Source organism: Pristis pectinata, chromosome 5 (assembly GCF_009764475.1).
Source record: "Pristis pectinata isolate sPriPec2 chromosome 5, sPriPec2.1.pri, whole genome shotgun sequence".
In the NCBI taxonomy this organism is placed as follows: Eukaryota; Metazoa; Chordata; class Chondrichthyes; order Rhinopristiformes; family Pristidae; genus Pristis; species Pristis pectinata.
In genome coordinates this window covers 92981920-93007868 of record NC_067409.1, presented here as the reverse complement: position 1 = coordinate 93007868, position 25949 = coordinate 92981920, and the positions used below count along the sequence as shown (strand labels likewise).

Genomic DNA, 25949 nt, shown 5'->3' with positions numbered 1-25949 from the left:
AGATGCAGAGAAGAACAGAAATAATTTCAGCAACAAGGAAGAGGCCTTTTCCAGGGTGGATATTGAAGGAGCATTTTTACTGCTCAATGCAGTAGAATTCAGCAGAAGATGGTGTTACGAAATATATCACATGCCTCAGACAAAATCAGACAAATACATTGACAACATTTTGGTTGTCAAGATCAACATAGAAAATTTTATTCTAAGAATTCCTTTTAGGTTGAATAATATTCAGAAATATCTCACAGTTTGTAGACCATTGGTACCTTAGTGAGTTCACTGAAGCTACACCAGGAAGAACACATACACCTCATTCGACATGCATGGAGAAAAGTACAATCAGAGTACCAGGCCAAACACATATTGCATGATTCCTCAGGATACAAAGTACCACAGACTGTACACACATGGTCTTGTGATCTCTGTCACTAGCCTGGCATTTCAGATTCACTGGATTAATTCGTGCGATTCCTATGAGGAGAGATTAAGTAAGATTGACTTCTGACCCCTGGAATTTAGAAAACTGAGAGCAATCTCATTGAGACTAAAACACTTTGGAAGTGTGAAATACAGTTTTCTTAGTCTGGCAAATGTATGCCGAGGCACTAAGGCCATTTAGGATTGAGATGAGGAGAAATTTCTTTACTCAGAGGAATGTAAGTCCTTGGAATTCTGTACCTCAGGGCACTGTGAAAGCTCCACTGTTGAACACATTCAATGTTTCAATCAATAGATTTTTCGGCATCAAGGGATTGGAAGGCAGAAGTATTGGATCTGTCAGAATCTTTTTGAACAGCTGAGCAAGCTTGTGGATCCAATTGAAAGGGAAGGCTGGTTTGTGAATAGTGACAGCTCTCTTTCAATTAATTATTCTGCACAATTCTCTTTGCCACCTTTTTTCTTGCAACCAAACTATTGGACATTGGGAACCTTGGCATGTAAGGTTGCTGTCAGCAACCTAGGCACAGATGGATAGAAGAACTATCCCTCATGAGAAATATGATTGTTAAAAAGAGGCATGCTCTGGCCACCAATCTTCTTCATGGGACATTCCAGGGGATTCTTGCAAGTCATCTCTGAGTCTGTATCTGGATTTGTGTTCATCAGCTGCATGTGGGCCAAATGGCCTGCTTCTGCTCCCTTGTCTTGTCTTGTGGTCCAACACTGCTGTGACAGTAGTTCAAACCTAGCTACGACTTTAATAACAAGAAGTGCAGCAGAAAGCCAAGCATAAAAAAAAGGAAAAGAAGAAATGGCATCAACTACCAGTGATCCTTGCCAATAGAGCTCACAGAGAGCAGTTTAACAAGTAATGATTCACCTAAGCCGTGTCTGTCATCCCCATTAGGTCAACATCCCATAATCCCTTCTGTTATCCTTTTGTCATCAGTCCATTACAAATATAAAACCAATACCAAATCTGGAGCAACTTTGACCAACTCATTTCTATCTGTACTGAATAATGAATGAAGTAATTTTGAATCATCCATGTACAAGACATCATGTCTGTCTTGCGTGCTTACCTTCAAATCTTACAATAATCATGGGGATCAATTTGTGCAAAGCTAGGTTCCACAAACAGCAATGTAATAACTAGATAATTTGTTGTATTCAAGGGATAAACATTGTTCAGGATACCAGGAACAGCATCCCTACTCTTAATCAAAATAGTGTCATGGGATCTTTTATGACCATCTGTATGGGCGTATGTCTCACCCAAAAGACAGGATTCTGACAGCAGCAACATTCCTTCAGTACTGCACTGATGTGCCAGCCTAGATTAAATGTTGAAATGGAGTGGGACATAAACCCATAACCTTTTATGTCAGAGAGAAGAATGCTGGAAGTGGAAACTGTGTGTGATGGAGAAGACCCGTGATTTCACTTGAAGACCTCTGTGACTGTATGTGAATCGCAAACATCAGCAGCCCTGAGCCATTGTAACTTGGCAGTATCGCAACATAAGCCTCAGCAACCTGACCCAGTTTGCTTTGAAAAGGCATGAGTGAAGTACATGCCAGAGTAGCAGGCATATTTATCATTTTTAGAGATTGGACATGGAGCCAAAGCCAGTTCCCGGTTCCACATTTCAGCACTCTTGAGGTTTTGCTTGTGAACAGACTTCTGCTTAGGAATCTGTTAGCTTTGGCTCCCAGAGTGTACGACATGACCTGCCCTCCCCCACCCCCCCCCCCCCAAAATCCTTGCTGACTGTCCCTAATCAGGTCATGTTTTTCCAAATACACTTAAATTCCATCCTTCAGAATCTTCTCCAGTAATTTCCCTGCCATAAATATGAGGTTAACTGGCCTATAATTTCCAGGATTATCCCTATTTCCCTTCTTGAACAAGAGAACAACATTGGCTACTCTTCAGTGCTCCAGGACCTCACCTCTTGCTAGTGAGGATACAAAGATCTTCAAGACCCCAGCAATCTCCCCTGTTGCCTCTTTCAATAACCTAGGTGATATACCATCAGGCCCTGGGAACTCATCCATCTTGGTGCCCTTCCAAGTAAACGGTACCACTTCTATCTTGATCTCAAAATGCCCAAGCACATTAGAATGCCTCACACTAATCTCACTGTCCCTCTCCTTGGTGAATACCAACACAAAGTACTCATTTAGTACCTCACTCACATCCTCTGATTCCCAAGCATAAACTCCCTCCTTTATCCTTGAGTGGTCCTATCCTCTCTCTAGTTATCCTCTTGTTTATAATATAAATATAAAATGCCTTGGGATTCTCTTTAATCCTACTTGTCAAGGACATTTCATGGCCCCTTTTGGCCTTCCTAATCCCCAGCTTGAGCTCTTTCCTCCTATCTTTATATTCCTCAAGGGCCCTGTCTGATTTTAGCTTCGTAAAACTTACATATGCTTCCTCTTTCTTTTTGACTAAATTTGTAACCTCTCTCGTCATCCAAGATTCCCTTTCCTTGCCATCCTTGTCCTTCCTCCTTACGGGAACATGCCGGTCCTTATTCATAACTACCTTAAAACTTAAGGAGCAGTGATCACTGTTCCCACAGTGCACTCCCATTGAAAGGCCAGTCACCTGGCCAAACTCATCAAGCTCATCAGGTGTTGATGGAACTGACTACTTGATGTGTGTTGGATAGCATTTGAATTGCTAATAGATCTCTTTGATAGAGACAAGAAAAACTCTTCAGGTAGATTAAAAAAAATACAAAATGATTTTAAAAAGTAAATTTATTTTAAAACAGCTGAAAATGTGAACAATTACTTTAAAATATTCAAATAAAAAAGCTAATTATTAATACCTACCTATACTTAGTTTTTTCCACAAAGTTGGTAATCCCATTCAAATGGATGTGGTAACCATTGATGGGTTAGTTGTCCAGTTTGTCTTGGGTTTCTTTCATCGGTTGAGAATATGCAGAAGTCCGATGACTTGAGCTGCAAGTAGCTGACAAAACACTCACTGTCAGCTCAATTCAGCCCATTATGGCCTTGGTTAGAGTATTGTAGAGAGCTTTGAGCTCCATTCAAATTTGGAGCAGGAGTCTACTCCAACCTACTCCACCATTCCATATGATCGTGGCTAGGCTGATTGTAACCTCACATCTGTAATCCCTTCTACGTTTGTTGACCTTTCACCTCCTTGCTTCTCAAGAATCTATCTACCTCTGCCTTACAAATATTCAACGACTCTGCTACCACTGCTCTTTGAGGAAGCGTTCCAAAGATTTATGACTGTCTGAGAGAAATATGTTTACGTTACAACAATCTTAAGTGGACAACTGCTTATTTTTAAACTGTGACTCCTAGTTTTTCATTCTCCCACAAGAGGAAACATCTACCTTGTCAAGACCCATCAGTACCTAATGTTTCAATCACGTCCCCTCTCAGTCTTGTAAACTCCAACAGACACAAGACTAGTCAGTCCAACCTTTCCTCAATGGACAACCTGACCATTCCAGGTATTAATCTAGAAAACCTCTGAACCGTTTCCAACATGTTAATATCCTTCCTTAAATAAGGAGACCAATATGCACACAGTACTCCAGATGGGATCTGGTCAATGCCCCAAGTAAGTGAAGGATAATCTATCTTGTGTATTCAATTCCCCGAGTAATTATTCATAACATTCTGTTAGCTTTCTTAATTACTTGCGTTATCATACTCAGATAATATTGAGAGTGCAATACAAGCACTATGGCTTTTTGAATATTCATCAACCCTAACTTTTTGAGTACTTCCAATAATTTCTGGGGTTTTTTGCCTAACATAATCCACCTGCTCTTATATTCACTCCTGGACTTCATGCATTAATACATCAGATCTAAAGTAAAATCCTGAACTTCATGCAACTCGGAGGTCCCTATTTTCCATTACATTATACCCTTCATCGAAACAGAATCACATAGCACACAAAAACATGGCATGATTTATCCACTTTCAACCAGATATTCCTTTGAACTCACATCACCATCATAACTCACTGACATAATCCTAATAAGCAGGCATGGTAGTGTAGCGGTTAGCGTAACGCTTTACAGTGCCAGCGACCCGGGTTCGATTCCGGCCGCTGTCTGTAAGGAGTTTGTACGTTCTCCCCATGTTTGTGTGGGTTTCCTCCAGGTGCTCCAGTTTCCTCCCACATTCCAAAGACGTACAGGTTAGGAAGTTGTGGGCATGCTATGTTGGCGTCGGGAGCGTGGCAACACTTGCGGGCTGCCCCCAAAACACTCTATGCAAAAGATGTTTTCACTGTGTATTTTGATGTACATGTGACTAATAAAGATATCTTATCTTATCTTATCTTATCTTATCCAATTCTGTTTGCTACATGAACAATTTACAAAGATAACAAGGAAGCATTTACATTAGTGGATTATAGACAATATTTGAAGGTGTGGCAAGATGATATTAACGGCAAATAATTTCTCATTTTCTCATTCCCAGTATAAATTAGATGATTCAAGAAGTATGTTATGACCCAACTCAAGAATATACCTATAAAAATATCAGAGCAAATAAACTGGCAAGAGACATGGGTAATTTTGTTGATGTAACATATTTGAATTTTGTAAAGACCTTCAATATAGCAGAAATACGATCAGAGCATATTGAATCTGAAAATAAGAAGAATAAAATATAGGAAACTAGTTACAAAACAATTGGACTGAATGGAATGTATGCACACTGGTGGAATGTGGATAGTAAGTTCCTCAGCAAATAGCATCAAAAAGGAAGTCCTTTTCAGTAATAACAGACCAAACAGTCTTTGATATAATGCAGTAGGGGAAGGCTTGAGTAGAGCAAAAATAATAGTAAGCCTCTAGAGAGGCAAATGTCTGGTTGGATAAATATTGCAATTGTGTTTGTGTTCAAGTAAACATGCACAGATTTTTGATGATGGGTGAACACTGATGCAGATTTTGCTTGACACTACATTAGAAGGTAAAACATAAATGAATGTCATTGCCATTACTGAGAAGGGTCAAAGAAAATTCTAAAGAATCCTATAGTGTTCAAAACTATGAAGGGTTTTGTTCGAGCATTTCAAGAGAAGATTATTACACAGGGGAAGGGCTGATAACCCATAGACGCTGCTCCAAAATGTGACAAAAGAGCAAACTTCTTATACACAATAAAATGATAAAGCAGTCAAACCAGATTTAAATGGTAACATTCCAAAGCAAACTGGATGCACTCTTGATATTTAAAAAAAAACAATGTAAGGCTATGGAAAATGAGAGGTGACTGGCTCTAACTGAACCATTCAGCAGCTACTCACACCATGGCATCCTTCTGTGCTACTCTGATTCTCGTCCTCAGTATCCCAGGGGATAATCAGACTGCCTGAGACCATGACCTTGGCCTTGGCTTTGATTCTGGTTCTGGCCTCACTCCTCCACAGTGATGCAAAAGCACCGGCTGCAGAGAGGAGACTGAAACTCCAGCAGCATTTAACCATATCTCGCCCATAAAGCAGCCTGTCTGATTGCAGCCAGACCCCGATCACTCACCGCCTTATGTCCACACCAGGCCAGGCCGCACACCAACCAACCTCAGGTGTCTGCAGGAGCTACGGAGCGACACCCGAGACAGCCAATCAGCGCGCCCGCTGCTCCGCGGCCAGATACTGAACCAATGAACACGGCTAACAGGGGCGGGACTCAGCGGCACACTGTCAACAATGGTTCGTCACCTGACCTGACCGAGGAACCACACTCAGGGACCGCGACCTGTCATTGGACAGCCCAGCCTGATGGGTACAGGACATCCCGGCCTGATGGGTACAGGACAGCCTGGCTCACTCGAGCCTGATGTTGACAGGACAGGCTGGATCATCCCAGCCTGGTGGTTACAGTTCAGCAAGAGTCACACCAGCCTGATGGCTAAGGACAGTTTCGGGCATCACAACCTGACGATTATATAACACTGCAGTCCCTTGGGGGTCAAGGATGACTTGCTTCCATACAGTTCTATAGGTTTGGGACTTGCAGACACAAGTGAGGCAGAATGCGCTTTATAGGGTGGGTAGGTGATTCATTCAGGAGATCATGGCATTCCTTCTGCTCTTTTCGTTGCATTTCTGCATGCCTCCCATAAAGAGACTTAGGTTCTCACTACCTTCTCCAATGTTCCTTCTCCGTTTTTATTGTTACTGTCCAGAGCTTCTCATGAGTCCACGAGGATGTTACATTTGTTCACAGAGGCTTTGAGGACATTTCTTTAAAGCATTTCGTCAGTCCTCCAGTAACCTCGGGCTGTGATTGAGTACAGAGTTTAGTCTCTGTTTCAAGTGTTTGGTGTCAGTATTCAAATGAAGTGGGCTGCCCATTGGAGCTGGCAACAATCACGGGGTGATGATCCCATTTAGATAAGCCTAAGGAGCGAAGTGGCAATATCTCTTATCAACATCATTAAAATCTATAATCTTTCTGTACTTCTCATTTTTAGTAACATGTTTGCACTAGTTTTTCAAGCAAAATTTCAAGGCTTAGATCTTAGATTACTGTTGACTTGGCTCCCACTCATGAAGAAATGAAAGTTAGAATGCTGAAGTATCTTGAAATGGAAGGACACGGTGTTCTCAGAGGATTGGAGAAATGGACTGAAGCAACCCAAACATGGCATTTATTTACAACCAGTCTTCAGTCCTTTCTAACTTTCAGGTCAACTTTTAAAGCAACAGATTCCAATATCCCTTCTGATTATGATGATTGTTCCCTATCAGGGCCAGTGGTCAGGATTGCTCAGTTACCTGTGGGAGACCTTGCTGTTCTTATTCACATCTACTGATTACCCGTTTAGTGTCCACCTGAGCGATTCCCAACATGAATGGCATCCTTTGATGCTCATGTGTTTGTGGACCATTGGTTTCAATCAAGCATGCCTTAAGGGTGGACAATATATCCTTAAGATCTGAGTCACCATGCTCAGGATGATCCTGTATGAAGTATCTGGAAGCCTGAGTTAATGGCCCCACTCTGTTTTAAAATGCCACATCATATATTCCTGCCATTCTGTGTGACTTATCAGCAATCCTCCTAAAACAGAAAGACTTGTTGCTTGAGCTAAATAATTATACTGAACTGTCCAGGACACCAACTCTATCTGTTTGCCTCCACCCTTAGGGAGATTCTCATAATGAGACTGACACACCACAGCACACTACTTAATCAGGCTCATCTCCAGCAGCTTCCTTGAGTTACTTAAGTTACATCCAAAGGAATAGCTACCTCTTGTTAAAGTGCAAGATGCGACTCATTTAGCAGCTTTCTCGCCCCTGGGTCAGGCATATCTGAGCTTAGTGCCCCTCCAGAGACTTCTGCACAAAAATGCAGGGAAACAATCCAATACCATACAGTACTGCTGTACTGGTGGAAGTGTTGTCTTTCAGATGAGGTGTTAACCTAAAGCCTTGTCTGCTGTCTTGTGAATGTAAAAATCACATGTCTCAGCATTGAAGAAGAGGAAGTTATCCTTCATATCTTAGCCAATATTTATCTCCTACTCCATATTGTTAGAACAGATTATCTAGTCACCATCACTTTGCAATTGTGAGAGCTTACCATGCACACTACAAGGTCTACATTTCAAACCATTTCATTGGTGATAAATGGAAGAGTGCTATACTAATGCAAGTCTATTTTTACTGTCTTCACCATAACTGTTCTCCATCCAACTGAGACCAGACTATTTACTTTTGTAACTGACATAGCCAACAATTTGGTTTACCCATTTCCTGAAATATTTCTGACACTTCCCTAAGCATCTTCTTACTGTCTTCTAACTGTTGTTTTAACTTTATAAGTTCTTTTATCAGCTTATTCCTCTAATGTTGCTGAAAAGTTTGCTGTGACCATTGCAAACCTGCTAAATTTACTGATGCTATTTGGGCTACCTAACATTTCACTTAAATCGGGAACTTAGAAGCAAGAGCCGTAGTTCCCTTTTTTCAGCTCTATCATTTCCTCAAATTTGAAGAACTGTAGAGCCTTATTGACTGTGGTAAAGGGGAAGCCATGGTTGAAGTATAAAGGAGACATATCAGAACCACCAGGAAGAAAAGAGTTGTCGTAAAAAGTAAGATGGAGAAATTGAAAGAATAGAATGGAGTTCTCACAGGAAGAAGGATGGATAGGAGTGTAGTCAGGGTAGCTATGAGAATCCATCGGCTTGAAATAAATTCTGGTGAGATAAAAAATAAATTTAATGTGAGATTAAAAACAGAAAGTGCTGTAAATATTCAGTAGGTCAGGGAGTACTGGTGAAAAGAAAAACAAAGTGAACATTTAAGATCAATAATTCTTTAGTGAAACTGGAAAAAGTGACTATTCAATGTATGAAGAAGTTTAGACAAGTGCAGGAGGGTGGTCATGGAGGGGAAACAGTAGAAGCAGGGAGAACAAGCAGAAGTTGTGAACCTGATGTTCTGCCCAATCCTGCCATTTTACTTATTAACCTGATCAGTGAAGGCAGGGTCCTCCTTTACCATATGCAGGTTTGATTTTGATGACTTCATTGTGCACTAATTGCAATTCTAGCTCTGTCCAGAGCAGAGAAGTCTCTGCTCCCTCACTGGAACTAGACAGACGGTAGACGATTCCAAACTAGAAGAGAACATTTACTGTGTTTTATTTTACATTTCCTTGTAGTTCCCTCTTGAACTGGGAAAACATGTCAGTGAACAGTCTTGAATGAAATTCAATAATATTCTGCCAAACAAACTTCCACCCTGAGCCACTACTAATCACCCATCTGCACCTGTCTGCCCACACACCCCACTACTATCATTGGACACATTGGTGCTTAGTCCACCAACCCCAACAACTGCACAAATTTACTCACAGTTAAAGTTCCCCAGTAAGGGTAAATATCATCAATCAAAATCCAAAACAAAATATAGAACCAGCTTGTTCTCAGATGCAAATGGAAACTATAACTTCTGTCATGGGTTTGTGGGTTGCAGAAAAAACACAAGTGAATCCACAGGTGAAACTATACAGAAAGATCCCCCATAATATTTTTGCAGTTCTGCTCAAAGGAGTGCCATAAAAGGGGTAATGTTGTGTCTCTTTATTTAACAGTTGAAAATGCATGTACTGTATAACTTTCAGATGAATCCTCGCTAATTTGCAAATGTTTGTTTGCATTATGCTTAAATAGTAGTTGCTTGTTGAGATGAACAGACAAAGATTTGGTTCTGTTTATTCGTTGTCACAGATGTTTCTGGAGAATGTTTATTATGAAACTTTATTGCTCAATATCCAAGGTGGAAGTACAGAAAAAGGTGATCAGATTTATTATGATCTTCAAAGATGTTTGCTGTGTATGGCAGAGTAGTTGATTTGTCAATTGAGGTAATCAAAAATAAGTTGTGCAAGAATATTGTCTGCGTCTGCATCTGCCAAACCTCTAACTTCAGTCATTTCCTCCATAAACCTTGCAGCTCTCTCCTTTTAAGATACTCTTTAAAATCTATTGCTTTGACTAAATTCGTGGTCACTGGTCCTAATATCTCCTTATGTGGTGAAGTTTCAAATTCCTGGGGAGGTTTCTCTAGGTAAAAGGATGTTATGTAAATGGAATTTATTGGTATATTGAACTCTCGCTGCCAGTTTGCTTCAAAAAACTTTAAAATTATTGAAGAACTTTTTGTAGAATTGTAATATAGGAAATCAGTACTCTGCTTACCCGCACTGTCTATGATGAGAAAATACACCACCTTTAAAATAAGTGTCCTTTTCCAATGAAAGTAACATTTAAATTTTGGCATTGTTTATGCATCTTGTTTGAAGAGTGAGTGGGCAGACACATTCTGTGTTTCCAGAAACTGTCTGTACCCAAAGTCTTTTTGTTTCTCAGTTTGCCTGTGACTTTTTCGACTTGAGGCTGGATTGGGTAGTTTGCTGTAGAATGTAGTCAAGGTCACTCATGTCAAGGACAGAGTCATTGTTGAGGAGATTTTCAAAGTGTTATTTCCAGCATGAATTGACTGCACTTTGCCCTTGTTAGGTTTACTTCCATTCTTGACTCTCAGTAGATTGGATCTTTGGGTGCTTGGGTCTTAGTTGACCTTGAGAGAGCAGAAGAACTCACATACACCAGAGTAATTGCAAGCTGCTGGGCCTTATGCATTCTTTCCACTTCTGCAAGTCATAGGCTTTCTGTTGGACCTCTGGTTAAAGATCCTGGTACAGCTGATCCTTTTTCTATGGTCATAGTTGAGTTTCCAATCTAAGACATCTTGCACACTATAAATTAGCTGATATATCTCATTGTCATTCTCATCAAACCAGCCTTGATGTCTTCTTGTAAAAAGACAAAGACTCCCTTCATGGGTGCTAATTATGGTGCAGTTTGGAGCAGACAAGGCATTGTAAACTGTCGGTTGGTCATCAAGATATCTTGGCAGTGCTGTCTGTGAAGTGATTGCAAATTCAAATCCTTGTCTACCACATCTTGGATGAGGAAGACATACCAAGGACTTCAAAGACACAGTAATCATAACATCTTTGTGAAAGGCGAACAATCTGTAGCAACAATTGCTGGAGCAACATTGGAATCTCCCTGCTGTCTTCACAGGGTAAACCATCATCAGGGTCCTTCTCAGTTGCTTCCTCCCTTTGGCTGGAGAGCTGCTTCCTGAATTGCAGCATGGATTCTATTCACATCGAGACACGAGGGACATGAGCTTCATTTTGGCAAAAAGGAAACCATGCACATCGTCAACTTCTATATATGACCATGTTATATAACCTTAGAACAGTCTTTGACTCCGTCAATCAAGAAGAACTGTGGAGCATCTTACTCAAATTTGGTTGCTTCCAGAATTTGTCTTCACGTTATATTTCCAATTCGTCCACAGCAGACCATATCTCAATGCAGACTGATATTAAGCAAGGATGCAACACCACCTGACACTTTCCTCAATCTTATCTCCATACTGCTGCATTTCACAACCATCAAGCTTCCCACATTGACTGAAGCAAATCTACAGAACAAATAGAATAGTCTTTAACACACATCATCTCCATCTTAAGTCATTGACCTGCAGCACACAGTCATCGCTTGTGTATGTGCACAGTCAGATGCTAAGTTCCAAATCATCATCAAGTTTTTCACTGAAACATATCAAGCAGTGGGCCTTACACTTAATGAAAAACACCATGATGCTGAAGGAACTCGGCAGGCCAGGCAGCATCTGTGGAGAAAAGCAGGTGGTCAGTGTTTCAGGTCAGGACCCTTCTTCAGGACTTATACTTAACATATTTGCAAAGCCAAGGTCCTCTACCTACTTGCCCCATTGTACAACACCACTCTCTGAAAATAAAGATCCATGAATAGCCCATGGGAAATGTGAATCATGTCTCAGGAACCGCCTCTCAATGAAGGCAGACATCAGTGATGATGTTCCCCATCGCATTCAGTTAGCAAATGCAACCTTTGTTCATCTGAGGAAAAGAGTGTTTGAAGATCAAGACATCAAACAAAGCTCCGAATCTACTGGGCAGCAGTGATCCCTATGCTCCTGTATTCTCTGCCAGGTACCTCAAAGCACATTTGATGAAGGCAATTTCAATTTGACCACTTCTGAAGGATATGATGCACATGTGCCCACAGACACTTGTCCTCAATGTGCTTAATAAATATTATTGAGGGTGAGGGAGTGTTGTCTGTATCCCTGCTTGTACATTCTGTATGCTCCTGTGGGCAAGAGCATAGAACAGTACAGCATAGGAACATGTCCTTTGGACCACCACATCAGCACTGACAATGATGCCCATGTAAACTAATCCCATCTGCCTGCACATGGTTCATATCCCTCTGTTCCCTACCTGTTCATGAACCTGTCTAAATGCCTTTTAAATATTGTATAAAATTCCTTGGAGTTTGCCTTAATTCTACTTTCCAAGGACATTTCATGGCCCCATTTACCTTAATTTCTTATTGAAGTTCTTTCTTATTTCCTTTGTATTCCTCAAGTGCTTTGTCTGACTTCAGCTTCCTAAATCTAATATACACTTCTTGTGTCTTTTTGACCAAACTTACAATATCCCTTGTCATCCAAGGTTTGTGAACCTTGCCATCCTTATCTTTCATCTTCGTGCTGGTCCTGAACTCTAATCAACTGGCCTTTAAAAGAGTCCCACATGTCAGATGTGGATTTATCCTCAAACAACTGCTCCCAATCCACTTTCTCCAATTCCTGCCTAATACTGCTGTGAATACTCTCCCCCATTTTAAGACTTTCACTTAAGGATCAGTCTTATCCTTATCCATAACTATCTTAAAACACACAGAATTATAGTCACTGTTTCCAAAATGCTCCCCCACTGAAACTGGCCAGGCTCATTCCCCAATATAAGGTCTGGTACGGCCCCATCCTTAGTTGGACTATCTACATATTGTTTCACGAAACCCTCCTGGATCCACCCAACAAATAGTGCTCCATCTAAGCCCCTGTCATAAAGGGAATCCCAGTCAAGATTGGAGAAGTTAAAATCACCCACTACAATAACCCTATTCTCAGTCTCAACCAGCAATTGAATTTTTTAATGGACAAATAGAGTTATGAGAATAGTGCAATAAATGTTTCCTGGAATGGATGAGTGAGATATATTGGAAGCGGGAGTGGAGCAACCATGAACCCTCATCAGTGGACGCAGTCTTCAAAGGCAGAATGGTAACAGATCTATTCAAACAAGTTCGTTCACGGAACGTGACCATCACTGGCAAGGCATTTATTGCATAATCCTTCCTCATGACCTTCATTTTCTCAACAGCTTGCTGGGCAGTTTCAGAGCAGGGATGAGAATCAATCACATTGCTGTAGGTCTGGAGTCACAAATAGATCAGGCTTGTTAGGTATGATAGATCTTCTCTTCCGTAAAAGACATTCATGATCCAAATGAATTTTGACGACAATCTGATACTTTTATAGTCACCACTACTGAACTACCTTTTTGTCTTGATTTATTTAACTATTTTAATTTAAATTCATCAATAGCCAGAAGGACTGCAGAGGTTCAAAAAGGTGGCTCACCACCACTTTCTCAAGAGAAATTAAGGATGTACAATAAATGCTAGCCTGGTCCACAACACTGACATCCCAGAAAATGAATAAATGTGAAAAATGCAACCTACCTGCGATCTCCAGCTTTTGGGAGGCCACTCCCAGATGGAATATAGACAGGAAAGCTGGATTACATTTTCTGAATCCAACTTTCTCTTTTATCTGTTCCAAAATTGGGTAGTAAAAGTAGAAATTCTGTCCTTCAACTCAGTTGAAAAAAAAATGACCAGATTTTAGATATATGTGTGGGATTCATTTTATTCCAGTGAAAGCATTCCCTTTGTTTATACAGTGTATTAATACAGTTTTTTTTCCCCAATAGATTTATTGTTTGTCTCCATTTACTGCAGAAGGACTACACTCTGCTTAGGTATGTAAATATCATGCATTTTGTTTTATTCACTCGTTAAAAAATTTTATAAAAATATCAGAAGCTGGTATTATGAATATTATTGGCTAGGTTTCTGAAATGAAAGGAAATATTGGGGTCACGTTGCTTCAATTCTGGCGCAAAGCTTCAGGTAAGAAGACTGTAGATCTGAGACTTCCCTTATTTCCACTGCTCCTGCTTTTTCAACACTAAAATTCCAAATGGCCCCATTCTCTGTTGAAGTTCATGAATACCATATTGGAGAAAATACAGACGTTACCATCTGTAGGTTGAGTTGAATCTGATGAACATTCTGAATGCTCAGTTAGGTTCCAATGCTCATCGAAATCCTTCTTTTTGGTACATGACCCATGTGGATTAAGACCATTCCTCCTCAATGAAGCATGACTATCACCATGGATTTTGTGGGGAAATGTCTTTGATACGCTCATACTTTCCACTCCTCAGTGTGTTGTGAAACTCCATTTGCTAATTCCTGATCTCCAACAGAAGCACAGTGACACAGCTGGTAGAGCTGCTGCCTCACAGCTCCAGTCTGGTGGATTCAATGCTGACCTCCCGTGTTCTCCGTGTGGAGTTTGCATGATCCCCCTGTGACCATGTGGGTCTTCTCCAGTTGCTCTGGTTTTCTCTCACATCCCAAAGTTGTGCAGGTTGGTAGGTTAATTAAGTTGCTGCAAGCATGAGCGGTAAATTAATGTGGACTCTGTGGGCTGAGGGCCTTTTGTCATGTTGTATGCCTCTACAACTTACTGTGACGAAGTTCTCTGAGCTAATCTGTGGCAAACATAGTTTACTAATTTGCAAGCTGCTTTAAAAAACATACTAGGTTCAAACTCTATCATTAGTTTTCCATACAAACCTTTTGAAATAGTCACAGTTCAGTTCAGTTAAAAGTTCCTTTGGGTCCAATGTGTCCTGTGTACATTTAGATAATTTGGTGACCATCTTCTTCAACATCTTGGGAAAGCTCACAGAAGCAGACACCAAGAGCACCATCCAAGGACACCCACAAACTTATGTGCAGCAGACAAATACCTTTTACAAGATTGAAAATGATTAGTCATGATTCATTGCATTTGAACTTCCAGAAAGCATTCAACAAAGTGCCTCACAAAAGTTTAAGACACAGCTAGTAGAGCCACTGCCTCACAGCACGAGAGACGCATGTTCAGTTCTGATATCCAGTGCTAACTGTGTGGAGTTTGCACCTTCTCCCAAAGACCGTGGGTGCTCCGGTTTCCTCCAATATCCCAAAAATTTGTGGTTTGGTAGGTTACTTGGTCAATTTAAATAGTCCTAAGTGTGTAAGTGAATGGTAGAATCTGGGGGAAGTGGTGAGAATATTGGGAGAATAAACAAAATGGCATGAATGTAGGACTAATGTAAATGGGTGGTTGATAGTCAGCAAAGACTCAGTGGGCTGAAGGACTGATTTCTCTGATGTATCTCTCTATGAGTCTATGACAAGATAAGAGCCCATGGTGTTGGAGGAATCATGAAAAGAGGACTGGCTAAAAGACATGAAGCAACAAATGGGGATAGGATGGATATTTTCATATTGGCAATTGTGACTAGGGATACTATAGGGATCAGCGCTAGGAATGTCACTGTTTACAATATATGTTAATGACTTGGAGAAAAGAAGCAAATCTATGGGAGCCAAACTAATAATGACAGAAAAATAGGTGGAAGGCAAGTTATGAAGAGAATACAGACAGTTTACATAGACATTTTTCTTCCCCTTAACGTCTTTCTTTTTTCATTGCAAATGATCTTCAGGAGAAAAGGAAATAAACAAAGAAGGAATAAGCTCTGAGGAAATAACTTCAATTGTAATCTATTTGTTATTGTACTTTAGCAGGTGAGAGCATCGCTTTGCACCCTCTCATGCACAAATGACACTGGTCTGTGGACCTTTTCATCTGCTATAGCCAAGGCATAGAAATTAGTAACTATGATCATCAGGAGACAAGTAGCAACGATTATGAAAGCCACCCTTTATCACAACAGAATGGCAGATCAGTGCCACAGAGGTTTCACTAATCTTACAACAACAGTAAAGGGAAGAACATTGCTAAAGAAAATCCTTATTCATTTTGGACATCTGAGGTCAATGCAATAATCACCCTCACTTTGTAAATTACATTGCAAGCCGTCATTCATGGGATATGTCCCAATTCAATGTTCTTCTATTGAGTCTGCTGCCATGAGATTCTATAACCAATGGCCTATTTCTGCTGGGCATTGTTTTTCAACACATATAATAGGATAAGGCAAATTTATGAAGGTTATCCCTTAAGACAGTTAATGATCAATGAAGGTACTTAAAGAATGGTTTGACAGAAACTGGATTTGGAAGTATTCAAGTGGTGAATCAAAATAGAAAACTTAGAGAACATTCAGTTGGAGTCTGTCACATGAATAATGACTCACAATTTAATTTTCTAAGTGAGGATGATCAGCATAATGACCTCAGATGGACAAAATGTAACAGGAAATTTGGCAAGTCTCTTACCTTTGCTGTCTTTACCATGTCACTCAAACCTTTGTGAACTGATCTGCCATTCTGTTGTGAGAAAGGTGGCATTCCAAACAACTGTTACTTACCTCCTCATGGTTCTACTGACTAAGTTCTCTGGCTTTCTCCAATGTGACACCAGCATTCTCATTCATTTCAGAATTTTAAGGTCTGCGCATGCAATTGGTGTCCATGCAGTTAGCTTCTTTCAGCACCCAGAAATGGTCTGAGTCAGCTGGACATTATTTGATTATGCTACCATGGAGTGATTCTCTTTACTGAGAAGTACTTGAGGGAGTACTTTCACAGTACTTGGCCTAAAATGCAATGCAATTTAAAATGTAACCAAAAGATGGAGCTAAAAGTACCTGGGTTAGCTTTGCTTGGAAGCAGTTGCTGTCCAGACCTCAAGAGGTTTGAAACACCATAGATAAGGACTTCTTCCACACAAGCTCACAAGACAAGGGAGCAGAAGTAGGCCATTTGGCCCATCAAGTCTGCTCCAAAGAACAGGGGAAAAAGAAAAAAAAGGAAAGGGAAAAAGAAAAAGAAAAAAGAAATGAGAAATGGGGGTGGGGAAGTCTTCTCCATGAGCAGAAAAAAACTATTCTAACCCCAATTTCCAACCTTATCCCCATATCCCTTGATACCTTGACTAATTAGATATCTACTTGTCTCCTCCTTAAACACCTCCAATGATCGGGCCTCTACTGCTGTACGTGGCAAGGAATTCCATAAATTCACTACCCTCTGGCTAAAGAAATTTCTCCTCATTTCTGTTTTAAACCTGTACCCTCTAATTCTAAGATTGTGCCCTCTGATCCCGGACTCACCCACCAAGGGAAACAACTTGGCCACATCTACTCTGTCCAGTCCTTTCAACAGTTTAAATGTTTCTGTGAGGTCCCCTCTCATTCTTCTGTACTCCAGTGAGTACAGTCCAAGAGCTGACAAACGCTCATCATATGTAAGCCCTTTCATTCTGGGAATCATCCTCGTAAATCTCCTCTGAACCCCCTCCAACATGAGTACATCCTTCCTAAGATATAAGACCCAAAACTGTACACAGTATTCCAAATGAGGCCTCACTAGTGCCCCATAGAGCTTCATCAACACTTCCTTACTTTTATACACTATACCTCTTGAAATGAATGCCAACATAGCATTCGCTTTCCTTACCACCGATCCGACCTGGTGGTTAACCTTTAGGATATCCTGCTCGAGTACCCCCAAGTCCCTTTGCACTTCTGTACTTTGAATTTTCTCCCCTCCTAGATAATAATCTGCCCATTTATTTCTGTTTCCAAAGTGTACAACTGCACACTTCTCAACATTGAATCTCATCTGCCATTTCCTTGCCCATTCTCCTAAACTGTCTAGGTCTCTCTGCAACCTTCCTGTCTCCTCAATACTCCCTACTCCTCCACCTATCTTGGTGTCATCTGCAAACTTAGCCACAAAACTACTTACTCCATCATCCAAATCATTAATGTACAGAGTAAAAAGAAGCAGCCCCAACACTGACCCCTGCAGAACACCACTAGTAACCGGTAGCCAATCAGAACAGGATCCTTTTATTCCCACCCTTTGCTTCCTGCCAACCAGCCAATGCTCCACGCATTCTGTTATCCTGCCTGTAATTCCATGACCTCTCACCTTATTAATCAGCCTCTTGTGTGGCACCTTGTCAAAGGCCTTTTGAAAGTCTAAATACACAACAAGATATTTATTTTAATTTTACACAGGAGATGAGGCTCTGGGCTGCCAATAAATATTCAACTAAATTGGCCTATCAGATTCTGACACGATGAATGACAAAATTACTCAGTGGATGAAAGTTCTATCCTGCCACCATTCTAACTCTCCAATATGCCCCATGAAAATTCAAAAACAAAATGTTTATTAACATATAAACTTGCCAAAGGGAAATGTGATCAGGTTTAGGAGATGGAAAACATATCTTGCAGTCCTGTTCCCTCCCTCATTTATGTCCCCAGGAAAATGACAGTCAGGTCCATAACATCACTCATAGATATTAGTTTTATTCTGATGCTATCCCAAACAATTTCTGTAGATTATCATTGTCACTGTTGATTTCAAATCCAACACGCCACAAAGCTGTGAGGTGCTTTACCATATTTGGAAGCCATACTGTGCTACAGATTGGATGCATTCCTGTTTCACAATTACAGCACAACCTCAGCACAATTAGGCAGAATCCAATCACAAGGACCAGCTGAAGCAAATAGCAATAACTCATTTCAGGGGAAGCTAGGTAAGGAAGGAAAAAAAATGAAAGGTATAATTGAAAAGGTTGCATGAAAAGGAAAGTTAATAGACTTGTATCAAGTATAAAAGAACTGCTTTGTGTCATAGATTTGTGTAACCTTTTATTACCTTCTTGCCACCAATCACCTTGTATACCTTAACTTTGACAGCCTCCTTGTGTGTCTCATTCTTCTTCCTGAGGAAGTTGCTTCTCATTACTACCACAGCTGAATGTCTCACAAGGTAACTTTCTTTGGGAGAAAGAAGAAGAAGCAATGAAAGCTTGTGAATGAGTTGGATCATTCAATACAATGATTGCTACCTGCCTATTGAAGAGAAAGACCTACAATTCACACCTTTTGGCAAACCCTCACCAACCCTGCTAATCTCCTAATAAAGTCTGGCAGTACCAGTACCAGTGCTATACTGGTATCTTCAGTGTACATGGGAGGTCACAGGACTGACCCTCAGGGTCATTGTTGACACTAGCATTTAAGGCACATGACCTCACATTTAAGGTCCGATACTTGAATTCACTTCATTACTGTGGAATAAGGGAATAAAAAAATACCAGGATCAAAGTTGATTGGGATATTGGAATTGTATCACATCAAATCACATAACAAAATAGTTTAAGTAATTTAAATTTTAGTCCAGTCATTGATAAGTAACAACACACTCTTCCTTCAAAATTATAGAATACATAGCTAAATTTACATAGCTTGTGGGAGGGAAGGGTTAGATAGATTTTAGAGCAGGATATAATGTCGGCACAACATCATGGGCCGAGGGGCCTGTACTGTGCTGTAATGTTCTATGTTCTAAGCATAACATTACTAAATCTGTAGATTCAAAATACATACCAGGCATTACCACAGAGTTAACCTGACTGCTCAGTTTTACTCCACAAACCTTTTAAAATATTCAGCTGTGATTTTTCTGAATGATGGATCAAGTCAACAAGAGTGAAGCATGCAGCAAGGCCATGGAGTTGGGAAGAGTGCTCCTGCCCTCTGGCTTCACCAAAAGGGATTTTATTTTGAAATTCAATTAACATGCTCCTTTTCTTGAGCAGTTTCTGTAAATCTTGAATAGGACCCCTACTTGTTGTAGAGTCTTGTAAAAGAGTTATTCTGCAATTGTAAGAGAGTCATCCTTTGCTTAAGTGGTCCCTTGGGATAGAAGATTGCTTCCGTTTTGTGCATCCTGAGCAGACTGCTAAGGCCAAATCTGGACTCTTTAACAGATGGGGAAGGGCCTGCCTGAGGGGACAGGCAGTTGAATAGTTTATGTGGTTGTACGCTCCTTCTATTTCTTGTGTGAGGCCTCTGAGTGCTTCCGATGCCTGACCTTGAGGTTCTCAATACCATTTGAAATGCTCTTTCTCCACTGTGAGCAGGCACAGGAGAGTGGTTCCTGAGAGTCAGTGGGGATGTTACAATTCTTTCAAGGAGGTTTTGAGCATATCCTCAGCAAGTACTTGATAACTCAAGGACAAGGGGTCAACACCTTTTTAAGTGTCATTCTAATAAACAGGCCTCATGAATGAGATCCACTGAATTTACCAGTGGACTGAATGCCTGTGCAGATTAGACTGAACGTAATAAGAAGCTTTGGGCTGTAAGAATTGTTATCTGCTTTTTTCTCATTCAAGGAATTGGTGCAATGCATACAATTTTTAACTGGAAGGCATTGATTTTGTAACAGAATAAACGGTTCTTTAAGTTAATCAATTTGATGCTACTGTATCAGTATGTCGTACATCTGTACAGTTGCATTTCCAGGAACATCTGACCCTAGTCCTGGAACTTTCCTCTATATGATACAATTCAGCAAGTTGATCTCCTTCCTGACCTGCATTTCAATACTGTGGTTGACCCATGGCCTTCTGGAAAGTGGAATGATTTATTTGCTTCATATCTCCTGGTCTAGGGAGTCATTGTCCATAATCTGACCCCCGATTATCATTTGCTTTTTAAAGGACCTTTGGAGGTTACAAGACTTCTGAAATGTACTTGGAGATTGTCATGTTGCTTTCTTGATAATTTTTGACTATTGCCCCTGAGAAACAGCAGCAGAACCTCCACAGAATTTCAGGCCATAAAGTTATGCCATAAGATTGCAAGACTTAAGGGTTAAAATTCTTGCAATTTTAGTGAAGGCTTAATCAGGTGGAAAGGGCAGAGGAAGAATTTAATGAAGAAATAACACGGTATTTCCTGTTATAATTATAAGTAAACTAAAAAACAATGCATGTACAAATTATGTAAATAACATTTTATTTTGAAAAACAGATTCCTTCTGATCTGCCAACAATGAACACCACAACAGAATACCCAGATTATGACTATGAATATGTTTGTGAGAAAGACCCCGTCAATGATTTTGGAGCGCAATCGATGCCTATCTTTTATTCACTAGTGCTAATGCTGAGTCTACTTGGAAATGGACTGGTTTTGGTGATATTGGTAAAATATGAATATCTAAAAACAATAACAAATATATTCATTCTTAATCTTGCCATTTCAGATTTGCTTTCTGCTATTAGCCTTCCCTTCTGGGCAGTGCATCATTTGAAGGGATGGATCTTTGGAAATGTAATGTGCAAAGTAATGAGTGGCATGTTTAATGTTGGCTTTTACAGTGGTATAATGTTTCTGACACTGATGACAATTGATCGGTATCTTGCAGTTGTTCATGCAGTAACTGCTGTGAGATCAAGGAAAGTTCGCTATGCAACAATAACAAGCACGGTTGTCTGGCTAATTAGTATAACAGCAACCATCCCTGATTTTCACTTTTCCAAATCTATAAAGGGTGATAATGATCTCTTTATTTGTGACAATACTTATCCAGAATATAATCCAGTTCCATGGATACTATTAAAAAATTGTCAACAAAACGCACTGTTCTTTATCCTTCCATTGATTATCATTGTGTATTGCTATTTTAGGATAATCCAAACAATAATAAAGTGCAGAACAGTACAGAAGCACAGGACTCTAAGAGTAATATTCTCCATTGTAGTGGTGTTTTTTTTGTGTTGGGCGCCATACAATGTTGTGATTTTTTTGAGATCTTTGGAGGAGGTCCACATACTGGATGCTCAGGACTGTGATTACGATATTCGAATGGATTATGCACATATTATCTCTCACAGCATAGCTTATTTCCATTGCTGTCTCAATCCCATTTTTTATGCTTTTGTGGGTGAAAAATTCAGAAGGCACCTAATTTATTTCTGTGGCCATTGTATGCCATATAGTCCGATTTGCCATAAGCAGATGAACATCAGCAAGACTACCAATTTAGAAGGTTCTGATGGTAATGATACAACAAATAACTGGTAAAAGCATACAACATAGAACAGTACAGCACAGGAATAGGCCCTTCAGCCCACCATGTCTGTGCCAGCCATGATGCTAATCTAAACTAATCCCATCTTCCTGCACATGGTCCATATCAGTGTTCCCTGCCTGTTCATGCATCTGTTTAAATGCCCCTTAAACATTGCTGTCATATCTGCTACCACCAATGTCCATTCAAGAGTTGGGGCATTAAATATAAAAGTCAAAAAATCATGTTGCAGTTGTATCAAACTTTACTTATGCCACATTTAGAGCATTGTGTGCAGTTCTGATTACCAAACCACAGGAAGGATGTGGAGGCTTTGGAAAGGGTGCAGGAGAGGTTCACCAGGATCTTGCCTAGATTAGAGATTGTTATCTATAAGGAGAGGTTGGACAAGCTTGAATTGTTTTCTCTGGAGTGTCAAAGGCTGAGGGGCGACCTGATAGAAGTATATAAAATTATGAGATTCGTAGCAAGGGTAAATTGTCAGAGTCTTTTTCCCAGGGTGGAAATATCAAATACCACAAGGCATAGGTTTGAGGTGAGAGAGGGAAGATTTAAATATTTGTGAGGTAAGTTTTTGTTTTACACAGAGTGTGGCAGGTGCCTGGAACATGCTGCCAGTGAGGTTGTTAGAAGTAGCTTCAGTAGCCACATTTAAGAGGTATTTAGACATACACATGAATAGGCAGGGAGTAGGGGGATAAAGATCATTTGCAGGCAGATGGGATTATTTTGATTGGCATCATGGTTGGCGTAGACAGGGTGGACCAAAGGGCCTGTTCCTGAGCCATACTGTTCTATGTTCTAAATTCTATGTTCAAAGCCATGCTGACTATCCCAAATAAGTCTATGCTTTTTGAAATATGAGTAAATCCTATCTCTAAGGATCTTCTCCAATAATTTCCCTACTGCTGATGTGAGGCTCATTGGCCTATAATTTCCCAGTTTGTCTTTGTGCCTTTCTTAAACAAAGGGACAACATTAGCTATTGGCCAGTTTTCTGGCACCTCCCCCATAGCTAAAGAGGATGCAAAATCTCTATCAAGCCCCAGCAATCTCCTCCCTTACTTCCCTCCATATCCTGCAATAGATTCCATCAGGCCATGGGGACTTATCCACCTTAATGTTTTTCAAGACACCAAACAGCTCCTCCTTAATATCAATATTCCCTAAAATATCAACATACCCGTCTCTAATCTCATCATCAGCCATGTTCTTCTGCTTGGTGAATACTGATGCAAAGTACTCATTTAGGACCTTACTCACTTCTTCTGGCTCCGTACATAAATTCCCTCCTTTGTCATTGATTGGACCTACTCTTTTCCTAGCTACCCTCTTGCTCCTATTATATGTATATAATGCCTTGGGATTTTTTTGAAATCTTTTTTTAAAAAAAGCATAGTTGAAGCCCTTTGCGAGTTGTGATGCCTTTGCTTAGTAAATGTGATGATAAGTTTTGATATAAAGTAATTGAGATGTTTTAAGTGAACTAACAGCAACTCATCAGAAAGGTTTGAAATGTTTTGTTTTCTCTCAACTTTAGACTGGCTTCTCAGCACAAATTTAGCTGCAATTTCATTCATGATTTATTTAGTATTGTTTTTGAATACAATGCTACTTTTTAAACTTTTGTAATCTGTTCTTGTCTATATGTCCTAGGATTGAGAATTTGTGTTACTAATTATTGCTAAGCCTGACAATGTTGAAAATTATGGATCCAACAAATCAAAGAAAAATAAAAGGACTTATCTGCTACTTGCACATGTTACCTTTCACTTTAATAAATCTTGATAACAAAATTATTTGTCAGGTAAAAAGGAAAGAATCAGGGGACCTGGAAAACACCATGGACTGAGTTCTACTCGTACTGGTAAGTATTCTATAACTCACTTAGATCAGGAGTATCAAAATAATATATCTTTTATTTGTGGCATTTGTCCTCAATTTAGCAGAAATTATGCTATAGTTAACCATATAACACAGCTTCTTAAGATAATAGTAAGCCCACCAAAACCTTAAAGTAATAGTTACACATGCTAGTATACATGAGACATGAAATAATATATACACACAAATCTACTTCCCCCTTAACAGAAAAGAAAGAATGGACAACACTGCAATCAATGAACATATTCACAGAGCTTTGATACCTTAGTAATGTAACGCATTTGGCCATGAACTTATGAACTTATGAACGGGGCAGGCATGGTAGTGTAGGGAGCAGGCATGGTAGTGTAGTGGTTAGTGCAATGCTATTACAGTGCTAGCGACACGGGTTCAATTCTGGCTGCTGTCTGTAAGGAGTTTGTACGTTCTCCCCATGACTGCATGGGTTTCCTCTGGGTGCTCTGATTTCCTCCCAAATTCCAAAGACGTACGAGTTAGGAGTTGTGGGCATGCTATGTTGGCACTGGAAGAGTGGCAACACTTGTGGGCTGCCCCCAGAACATTTTATGCAAAAGATGCATTTCCTTGTGTGTTTTGGTGTACATATGACTAATTAAGGAATCTTATCTTATTTTATAAGGTTGGTTATAATAAACAACTTATGTACAAACATAGGAACAAATTTAAATGTAATGCAGGTTCCAAATCATCTAAAACATCCTCTGCAGATGTCTCCAGCACCTCCAATACTTCTGCTCTGGATATAGGTAATATTGATGGGTCATTTACCCAGAACCTCCTTAACATATCTTTGATTCCATCTCAACCTTTCTCTGCCTTGCTCTTGATTTGCACAGAACACACCCTTAAGATCTTAACATAATGTCAGGTTCATGTTCATTGTCATCCTGGCAAGAATCTTATTGCATTCTCTGCCTCCTTTCGAGATTGTGGAATCCACTTCAATTTATACCCTTATCATAGAATGCTTTTGTTTGCTGCTCCTCTTCACTGAAGCTTCTTCTCCTCGAAATAATTTTTTGTGGACTCCTGACTGATCTGATTGTAAGCTCAACTCCTCATTTCCACCTACCCCCAATAACCTTTCACCCCTTACTTACCAAGAAACTGTCAACCTTTGCCTTAAAATTCTTTAAAGACTCTTCTTTCCTACTCAGAAACAGTCTTGGGCTTGATGGCAGCATTATGGAGATATTTCCTCTGAAAGTGGAACACAAAAGTGCACACCAGGGCCCTTGAATCTTCAGAGCAAGATTCATAAGAGGAAGCAAGATAAGGAAGCCAATGGACTTGTCCTGTTTCATGCCAGATTCTACTGCAACATTTCAGGTTGGTGGGAAGAACTCTAACTTCCTGCTGTTCCCATCACCAACATTTTCCCCATTGTGTTTCCATAAGTTAGTAGTCAATCAAGATCTCAGCTTGGTACGCCATGACTATCCTTTTTTGAGGCAAGTTCCATCCCAGAGTCATCAAGCTTAGGACTGAGTCTGGGATAGCCTTTGGCTACATGATAAGGCATGGGTTACCAGATTTATGTTTGTACCTCATTCACAGGATCTGAGAGTCATTGGCAAGGCCAACTGCTGATCCAAACTGCTACTTGAACTGAATGGCAATGACAACTGTTTGTCATTGGAACATCTCACGGATAGGTCAGATAAAGTTATGATGAAAGATTTCCTTCCCCAAAAAGTATCAGTGAATCAGGTGTATTTTATAACATCTGGCTGTTACATGGTCTCCACTAATGATACTATCATCTTATTTCAGATGTTTAATTAGATAACAGAAAACTGAAGCTTTCATTATAGGAAACGAATCCATGTTTCCAGTTGCTTAGTCCAGGCTATAACTATAACATAATTTTACTGTATTACATGATACTTGCTGAGGGTGATAAAATCACCAGAGCAAGAAGATGTGCTCAGATGGTTAGTTTCTCTCCTAATA

General features: G+C 40.1%; 2 protein-coding genes across 3 annotated transcripts in view; one reads left to right on the top strand and one right to left on the bottom strand.

Annotated features, from left to right (window-relative positions):
- Positions 1-6042, bottom strand: part of fyco1a (FYVE and coiled-coil domain autophagy adaptor 1a) — a 219484-nt gene extending 213442 nt beyond the window's left edge. The window contains exon 1 of one of the 2 annotated variants that reach the window (XM_052015726.1): positions 5996-6042. The gene's annotated coding sequence lies outside the window, so the exon portion shown is untranslated. The remainder of the gene's footprint in view (positions 1-5995) is intronic. The other variant, XM_052015729.1, reaches the window with a different exon arrangement.
- Positions 6043-12631: 6589 nt separating this feature from the next.
- LOC127570994 (C-C chemokine receptor type 3-like) lies at positions 12632-22254 on the top strand. Its single transcript, XM_052016966.1, has 3 exons — positions 12632-12702; positions 13877-13928; positions 21029-22254. Exons 1-3 carry the CDS (start codon positions 12632-12634, stop codon positions 22082-22084), a joined length of 1179 nt encoding a protein of 392 aa, XP_051872926.1. The 3' UTR covers positions 22085-22254.
- Positions 22255-25949: the final 3695 nt, after the last annotated feature.

Bases quoted from the DNA above. Each gene is read 5' to 3' on its own strand.
- LOC127570994 (XM_052016966.1), top strand. From the start codon at position 12,632: ATGTCAGATGTGGATTTATCCTCAAACAACTGCTCCCAATCCACTTTC. The intron at 12,703-13,876 runs GTGAATACTCTC...TTTCCCCAATAG, and splicing joins AATTCCTGCCTAATACTGCT to ATTTATTGTTTGTCTCCATT. The intron at 13,929-21,028 runs GTAAATATCATG...TTTGAAAAACAG, and splicing joins ACTACACTCTGCTTAGGTAT to ATTCCTTCTGATCTGCCAAC.